Genomic DNA, 9,758 nt, shown 5'->3' with positions numbered 1-9,758 from the left:
TACATTGTTATATATAAAAAAAAAAATAAAAAAAAAAAAATCAAATAAATGTTATTTTCTATTTAGTAAAAATACTGAACATAAATATATATCTCAACTGTTTTCAACATTGATAGCAATAAATGTTTGTGGAGCATCAAATCATCGTTAGAATGATTTCTGAAGGATCATGTGACACTAAAGACTGGAGTAATGATGCTGGAAACTCAGCTTTGCCACAGAAATAAATCTTAAAACATTGAGAAAACTTATTTTAAATTGTAATAATTTCACAATATTACTTTTCGTACTGTAATTTTGATCAAATAAATGCAGCCTTGGTGAGCATTACAGACTTCCCACAAGAACATTCAAAATAATTTTACAGTCCCCAAACTTTTAAATGGAGATGTATATTAAATAAAGGGATTTCTAATTTTATAAGAAAAACAAAAATATCAATAAGATATTTGTTTATATATTTTATAGAATTTGTGTCAGTACTTGACTATACTATCAAATTTCCAGATTTAAACGCTCCATAGTTCATCTAATAGCTATAACTGAGAAGTCATGCACAACACCACCATGAACATACAGTCAGGTCAATGTACTGTAGATTTCACGCTGATCAAAGTTCATTCTGGCAACATGTTCTTTCTTCATTCCGTCTCTCAATGGTGTTGAAGTTCATTTTTAGTTTCCCATCTCAGTGAATTTCTCAAGAATACTACTAAACCCTCACATTACACCTCACTTTATAAATGAAACCTGATCTACGGTTAAAAGGCATTTGCAATATATCTCGCACCATGTCCTAACCAGTCACGACAGCTACGAGGAACAAAAACATGTTATGTCACTGGGCAGCCCATTGACAGTGAAATCCCATTGGTCTTACACAACTACTTTTGCATACTACAGGTGAACTATAAATAGCAAGTATCCAAAGTTAAATTTATTGTAAATTTCAAAATGTTATATTCAGCCCAAATGAACACTCATCAACATCTTTTTATATTACAAAAGGAAAGGTTTTTATTGAAATTAAGGCACAATACAATAATTATATTATATGTAATGACCTTATGATGTGTCACTTTATGAACTAACTTCTGATGATTCGTCTCTGGTTAGTAGCAGGTGATGGGAGAAGTCAAGCGAATGAACACGCCACATCAAGTGGACTAAAACACGATGTCAGTAAAGTGCCATTTCTACAGTATTGTCATCATATAGGTTATCAGTTATGGTTTAGTGTAGCGAATGTATTTTTTCCCAGAAGGCACCTCTTTGAGGGTAAAACCAGCTGGGAAAAGCTTGTTGGCGTCTTCATCTGAGAGAGAAGGAATGACCATGACTTCTTCACCGGGCTTAAACAAAAAAATAAATAAATAAATAAATAAATAAATAAAAATAATAATTAAAGATTTCAAACAAACATTGATGATCATGTAAGACAGTGACGTTTAGGCCTGCAAAGTTTGTGTTCACTATTTTTCTGCACTCACAATCTTGACCACATAAACGTAACAGAAAATACAATTAAAATAAATCTACTCAGGAACTACATTACATATACTACAGAATCAAAGACGGTTTCTTACCTTCCAGTCCACAGGTGTGGCCACCTTCTTTGTTGCCGTCAACTGCAGAGAGTCTATAGCACGGAGAATCTCATCGAAATTGCGCCCCGTGGTGGCTGGATAGAGAATAGACAGCTTCAGCCTCTTATCAGGCCCAACCACAAACACCTGAAATAAAATAAATGTGGTGAGAGCTGGTACAAATAAACCTGTTTAGCTTCATAACTAGTGGCCTCATGAAATAACGGCTCACTAATTTTACACAGAGACCATATAACATTGTGAACACCATCACGTATATCTATTATATAAAAGTCTTCTCTTGGCCGGTTCCTCTGGGTTCTCTTGCTTTAGCAGCATAACAGCTCTGCAAAAGTGTAATGTTTTAGCAAAGTCTGCGGGTACATGGGGAAATGGAAACGTTGCATGCAGCAGAACATCAACAGAAATTTAATCAGGCAGATCAGTTTCACAATCATGACAAATAGAGCTCTGATTCTAAAACAGGGGTTCTCAACCTTTTTGACTCAAAGGCTGTGTCTGAAATTGCATACTCTCTTGAGTAGGTACTCATTTTGAATAAGTAAATAAGTATATAGTTTGAGTGTGTGTAGTATGAATGTAATCTGGACGTATTACATTCACCATGCTGTCATTATCATGTGACCTACCAGCATCAGTCCTCTCCCGTGGCCTCATGGGATAGTAAAGTGTCCATCATATGCACACTTCACAATCTCTCCAGTACTTGCTTACTCTTTTGCGTACTGTGAATTTGGACACACTTGTCACATACTGTTTTTCGCCTACTATATAGTATGGAAGTATGCGATTTCAGATGCAGCCCAAGGCCCCCTTTGTTCGAAGGCCCTTTTATCTAAACTGATATGTACCTCTGGTACTTCTGTTGTCAAAACAAATAAACTCAAAAATTTGATTTCAAGAATAGTTTGGAAACAACTCTCCAATATTTTGAATTTGGACTGTAGTACCCGTTTCAACCACTAGCTGTCAATATTACTAGGGCTGCCCATGACTAAAGATTTTTCTTGTCAACTAGTGTTCATTCATTTAAACCATTGGTCAACTAATCGCATGTTTACGTTAATTTATTACCTAAATATATTGGGGAATATTAAACCATAATGAGTGTTATATATATATATATATATATATTTTAAAATTTTTTATTTTATTATTAAAAATAAGCAAAGATGCAAACAATGACAAATACTACAGTGGCAAGAAAAAGTATGTGAACCACTTGCAGAATCTGTGAAAATGTGCAAAATTTTAACAAAATAAGAGCGATCATACAAAATGCATGTTATTTTTTTATTTAATACTGTCCTGAGTAAGATTTTACATAAAAGATGTTTACATATAATCCATAAGACAAAATAGCTGAATTTATTAAAATGACCCAGTTCAAAAGTTAGTGAACCATTGGTTCTTAATACTGTGTGTGGTTACCTGGATGATCCATGACTGTTTTTTTGTTTTGTGATGGTTGTTCATGAGTCCCTTGTTTATTTGGAGCAGTTAAACTGAGCTCTGTTCTTCAGAAAAAAAAAAAAAAATCTCCAGGTCCTGCAGATTCTTCAGTTTTCCACCATCTTTTGCATATTTGAACCCTTTACAGCAGTGACCGAATGATTTTGAGATCCATCTTTTCACACTGAGGACAACTGAGGGACTCAGACACAACTATTAAAAAAGGTTCAAACATTCACTGATGCTCCAGAAGGAAACACGATGCATTGAGAGTCGGGAGGTGAAAACTTTAACAGGATGAAGAGGTCCAAATTTGTCTTATTTCACTTGAATATCAATTTTTTTTCCATTTAGTACTGCCCTTCGGAAGAAACAATATACTTTCATGTTTCCAGGAAGACAAATTTAATACAATTTACCTTGATCTTCAAATTCCAAATGTTTTCACCCCCCATCTATTAATGCATCATGTTTTTTTTTTTCTGGAGCATCTGTGAAAAGACGGATCTCAAAATCATTCAGTCATTGCTGTAAAGGGTTCAAATATGCAAAAAATGCTGGAAAACTGAAGAATCTGCAGGACCTGGAGATTTTTTCTGAAGAACAGAGCTCAGTTTAACTGCTCAGGACAAACAAGAGACTCATGAACAACCATCACAAAAAAAAAAAAAAAAAAAAAAAAAAAAAAAAAAAAAAAAAAAAAAAAAAAGTCATAGATCATCCAGGTAACCACACACAGTATTAAGAATCAATGGTTCACATACTTATGAATGGGGTTATTTTAATAAATTCAGCTATTTATTTCTCTTGTCGATTATATGTAAACATCTTATGTAAAATATCTTACTCAGGACAGTACTAAATAAAAAAAATAACATGCATTTTGTATTATCTCCCTTATTTTGTTAAAATTATTAACATTTTCACAGATTCTGCAAGTGGTTCACATACTTTTTCTTGCCACTGTATATAAGAAAGATATAAATGAAATAAACAGTGCTTTACATTTTTCAGGTAGGCTATAGTAGGTCTAGGTCTTTTAGGACGTGCATTATAACACCAACTGAAGTTGCGACCACATGCTGTCTGAAAACTGAAAACTGAGTCCAGCAGCGCAAGTAGCGTTTAACTCTTTTTAAACATCAAACACATCCCGCACTTTATTTTATCATGCATGCAAGTTTCTTTGTTGCTTTCTTTGTCATGCACTGCGCTGATATTTTACTCCCTGCAGGGAGTGGAAGCAGAGCTATGTACAGATTTCCTTACTCCTGCTTTCACACTTTTATTAGAATGCTGTCATTCTTAAGATACCGGTACTAATAAACATTTGTGTCATATTGTTTTTAATAGCAGGGTATCGCAATACCTTTTTGGAACTGGTATATCGTGCAACACTAGTAGGGGGCAGCCCTACTTACATAATGCACCTTTATATTTTAGGACTTCGTTAACTAATAACCCTGTTGAGAACCACTGCCCAAAAGCATGGCTGCGATGGAAACTCACACAGCGGGCAGTGAGGGGTATCCCATCTTTATCCCTCTCATCAGGGTCCAGCATCCCCAGTAAGACTGATAACTCCCTCTTGTCATCCGCTATGATGGGGAACGGCATGGGACAGCAGGCTTTGTCTTGGTTAAAAGACATAATATCCTTAAGAGAGAAAAAGATACATAAATATGGAGTAGTTTTTACCATTTTTGCATATCAGTCAGTCAGTCATCCTTATGTGTGAAGCCTTATTAAAAGGAAATGGTAAATTAAAAGAAACTTTGGATTATATAAAAATTAATTTTTGTGGTTTACCATTAAGAGCATTACAGTATACGTGCACATCTGTGTATAATAAGTGAAGAATGCTCTGGTTAAACTGTCAGAGGACACAGTGACTGATTTCACACAAAACACGGTCTTGTGGGAACCGGGTGTCTGCGGCATTCTCATGAGTTCAGCAATGAGTTCAGCCAAAGGCACGTGTGGGTGTGAAGGTATGTCTGTATGTCCAGTAAAAGAGTTAGCGTTAAAAACAGACAGACCATAAAATAACAGCAAGAAAAGCTTGGCAAATAGAGTAGGTGCCTTACATTTTTTGACTTGTTTTAATGCATTGTCAATAATGTTGTTATGAAACTTTTGGCCAAGCTCAAAGCCTTGGGAAGCCAGATGTCTTGTAACAAGATACCAGCCCTGTTCAGTGGGGATTTTTAGAGAGTATCATAGAAAGTCAGCTGCAGAAATTCTTTTCTTTTGGGATTACAGTAAGGTGATTATGTCTGAACCAATCAGAGAAGTCCTCTGTGTGCGTATCTAAGGGCTACGGGCCAACGATTTGATGGTCGAGCTACAAGAGTCTCAAAACAATGCAGCATCATTGAACGTTAAGCCATGCCCATGTGACATCTGAAACGTCTGTTTATGAGTATCAAAGCTTTTTATAAACGCACACTACCGTTCAAATATTTAGCGTCGGTAAGAATAAGAAACCAAATATAATTGTATTGCAATTTTATCTGCACACCTCACTCCATTTGCGGTGATCTTCCACGCTGTCGATGGACAGTGCGATCATCTTCACGTCCCGTTTCTTAAACTCATCGTGAAGCTTCGCAGCACGGGCTAGTTCAGTCGTACATACTGGAGTGAAATCACGTGGGTGCGAGAACAAGATGCCCCATCTAAAGAGGAAAAACAAAAGAAAGGAGATAGAATCTAAGAATAACAATTTTCAAAAGATTAAATTTAAAGAGTAACCACAATTTTCAACAAGCTTTGTTATTGTTACAGTGTCAGTAGTATATGTAAATGAACAATGTTTACCCTTTCTCCGTATTACCTGAACAGAGATCTCATTTAATTTTTAGCAAAAGATTGTAACACTCATAACATTGTATTGTTATGAGTGTTGAAGTTTCTTCCTTTTTATCAAAAGGGAACAGCACAGCTTTTTTTTTTTTTTTTTTTTGAATAAAAGTTGCCAGCACCAGCATTTTTCATCATTTTCAAAAACGTTCATGGCCCTCAGTATATTTTGTTGTATGAATATCTGAACATCCAATATATCAATAGAAAGAACGGAGCCTCTACTTTTAAAAAGAGAAAAAAAAAAAATTATTCCATCTTCATGCATTTTTATTTATTTATTTATTTATTTTTAAATAAAAAAAAAAAAAAAAAAACACTTGAATGTGGGTAAATTTCATTTATATAAAAAAAAAAAAAAAAAAAAAAAAAAAGCGCATTTTAAAAGGCACAATTTATAAGATTTTTGGATTAAAATATCCAAAAACCACTAGAACATTCTTATATATTTTGTTGACTTGTGTACTTACATTATCCCAAATGTTTCCAAGAATGTTTAAAAAAAATAAGGAATTTTAACCAGGATATGGACTGTGTGTGTGCGTCGCCTATCAATGACATCATACCCATGTTACCCTCGGGTACTGGTTTTATTTTGTAGAAACCATGGAAAACCAGAGACGCTTTAATATACTATGTTTTATTAGACAGGTGAGCAGCTGTTTGGACATTCATCGACAGAAAACTAATCATGTTATATAGCTCAACACAGTAAGTCTTTGTTTTGATCTCGTTTTCTTGATTTACCGCGAGTACCATGTTTTACCATGCCTAATATTGATCTAGCTTACTGCAGTGTGCAACAAGGGTCTCATAGTAGCCACCAAGCGAACGCACAGAGTAGCATTATAACAACTTTCAACACACAAATGTTTCTAATATGATAAAACAGCACTGCAATAACCCACATTTGCTTAACCGGAAGAAGCGGAAGCGCTCGTCTGCGGCATAATAAAAGCTCCACTGCTCTCTGTGCTTGTCTCTCATTTGCAATCGCTCCAGCGGCCTCGTTCCACTCCAACTGCTTTCGGTTGTACTCATACTACAATAGTTAATAAATCTTTAATACATTAGCTCATCCATGAATATGATTTCTGCCCGAGTCTCGTCAGATTCTTTTCCACCGGCTGTAGATGTGAAGACAACACCTCCCATGATTCCGCAAAATTAAGGCGTCATCAAGCTACTCCTTTGTTTTGAATAAAACCTCTAGAGGGTGAAAACTACATAGTGTGCCTTTAAACAAAAAGCTGAGAAAATCGTGTTTTTGTCAAAGACTATGTCCGGATCAGATTCAGAATGATGATCAAAACATAGATGGAGTAGATTGCTTCCATCAATACTCCCAAAGCTTTACAGTCCTATAGCTCTTCATGGGTCAATATTTCATTAGTAAAGTATTCAGTGTAATGTTTGATGATCACGTTGTTTCACATGTGCATAAGCAATGCTTTTATTGCTCATTTCTGCTTGTAATAAACGGCAGGTTGAACCATTACAAAACAGGCGTGTCGGGAAATCATCTGGGAGTGTATAGACTGGTACTTTGTAATCATGTCACATGTTTTTCCAGTAATAAGGAAATGAATGACTTACTCCCTGCAGACATGAATTTGAGCATTCTCTTTATCTATCTGGGAAGTTATGGTTATGATTTATGATCTCCCATTAGCAAATGTAATCTCCATTCAGCCCGAAAGATTTTCAGTATTGTTTTGTAGAAAAGCACAGGGCAGCACTTCCGATTCAAAGCCAACAGCCGTTTTGACTGCCGTTAAAGAAACAGCGTCAAAGAGGTCATGTCACATCACATAGTCATCACAATGAAAGGAAATTCAAACTCTTGCAAAATCTTGGCACAACTATCTAGCTTCACATTGTATAGATTGCAAGACAAGTCTTAATGATGACACTTAAAAACAGGAAGATTTCGAGAGGCTTGTGCGTTCTAAATTGGGAAATGCAGAACGAAGAGTTGCTAAAGGGACTTTCTTCACAACGACATCTGTTAAACACTTCAATTTTAGCATCTTCCACTCTCGCTTCCCTAGGGCAAAGTTTCAGGTTATTTGTTCAGCTCATACTGCTTGTATGCATATTTCAGTTTAAAAACAAGTTATACTATGTATCCAACACTGCCATGTATAATGTAGGACGGGATTTGATTTTGACCATGGGGAATTGATTGGATGATTGTGGTTTGCGATTGCGAGAACACATTATTGATTTCATGGTGACATTAAAGTCATGAAAGTTCATCATGAAGGTTTATTTTTGCATGCGTTTAAAGCCATATCAGTTGATATCTGGTTTTCTGACTGCACACATCCGGAGTACAGTGCCGTGTGGGTTTTGAACTATGTTCTCTTTCAACTGTCAAATACACACAAGGTTATGTCAAAAACACACAAAGTTCACATAAACACAGTCAGTTATGTCTGCGAACGTAAACCGCAGGGAAAGAAATCGCATGTGTACATTAGATCTGTGTATTAAAGTGAGAGCAGCATAATATATAGTACCTACTGTTGTTATTATGAACCAAACAACAAAAGAAAACAGAAAATCACTCACTGCTCCTGATTGAATAACTTAAGTAGCTTTAATAAGAATACATTTGACTTAAATGCTGCTGGTAAATGCTCTGGCGAGGAGATAAACATGGTGGACTCTGTACAGCTCACTCAGGTCCCCTTTAAGACATTATAAACATAAACAGTGCGTTTTTCTTTAAAGCTAATTACAAATACAATTGACTTGACTTTAATTTCAAGTAATTTAAAATCTAAACTTCCCAAACTTCCACTTACTTTAATGATAAAAAAAAAAAAAGTTTCCAGCACAATATGGGGGACTTCCAAACACTTTACACTCATGCCAACATCAACAATACTGGCATTGTTATGCCAACTTTTACAGCCACAGAGTGACTAGGCACATTCCCCTTCTAAGCATTTAGTACAGAAATGGTTTAAAGAAATTACATCTGCAGTAATAGCTGACATAGCTTTCAGAAATGTGCCATTTGCTTAATTGCAATGAAACATTGATGGCATATAAAGTTGACCTCAGATCTGTCTGTAGCACCCTTTTTAACTGCTGGATTGATACTAGATTTTAGACAACTCTGCTGCCATACATAAGAAATAATATTAAAAATAACTAAATAACTGACATTATTTGAGTAGAAACGTATAACGTATCATATAAAAACATATAAAAGCCGGTTTCAGTCTCCATATGTCATATCAGGTATACTGGCAATGTATCAGGTGATGTTTATGACGCACATCAGCCACCTGATGATCATGCGTGAGTGAATGAAAAGCACATCAAACGTGAATTACAGACGTTATCCGAATAGGCCTAATGTTACTCCATCAGAAACAAAAATATAATTTAGCTACTTACGAATTTCCCAAGAATTCATGAAATTTTATCTTGCCGATTGTAGTCTCTGCTTCAAAATTAGGGAACACGTCTCCTAACAGAATTCCAGGCATGACTGTTTTCCGCTACGCTTTATTCTCGTCAGCACATGTAACCATGAAATGGAAGGCTTATATACCAGGAAGTCAGGGGCGTGCGCGTGTGGGCGGACAATTCTGATTGGACGAAACACCGTCGCCTCCGTGAGGTCAAAGTTTAAATTCGCACTTCAACATTTGCACTTCAAAAGTCTTGTAGATTGTGTAAAATGCAATCATGTCTTTTCTGCACAATTGATTATTTTATTATTGCATATGGACGAATATACAACTGAATATATATATATATATTGTTTTATGGTGCTAAATTTTATACACCTTCTACCTTATTTTAATTATTCTCAGGTTA

General features: G+C 35.5%; 1 protein-coding gene across 1 annotated transcript; it reads right to left on the bottom strand.

The window, feature by feature from the left end:
- Positions 1-991: 991 nt before the first annotated feature.
- Positions 992-9,526, bottom strand: prdx6 (peroxiredoxin 6). The gene is made up of 5 exons (XM_051875918.1): positions 9,333-9,526; positions 5,581-5,737; positions 4,569-4,715; positions 1,587-1,733; positions 992-1,352 (listed from the first exon to the last, which is right to left on the bottom strand). The coding sequence occupies exons 1-5, from the start codon at positions 9,422-9,424 to the stop codon at positions 1,227-1,229; spliced, it is 669 nt and encodes a 222-aa protein (XP_051731878.1). The 5' UTR covers positions 9,425-9,526; the 3' UTR covers positions 992-1,226.
- Between the last annotated feature and the right edge of the window lie 232 nt (positions 9,527-9,758).

This window comes from Ctenopharyngodon idella, chromosome 20, assembly GCF_019924925.1.
Source record: "Ctenopharyngodon idella isolate HZGC_01 chromosome 20, HZGC01, whole genome shotgun sequence".
NCBI classification, from domain to species: domain Eukaryota; kingdom Metazoa; phylum Chordata; class Actinopteri; order Cypriniformes; family Xenocyprididae; genus Ctenopharyngodon; species Ctenopharyngodon idella.
Note: the sequence above shows the minus strand (reverse complement) of the source record. Positions and strands in the feature narration are given on the sequence as shown.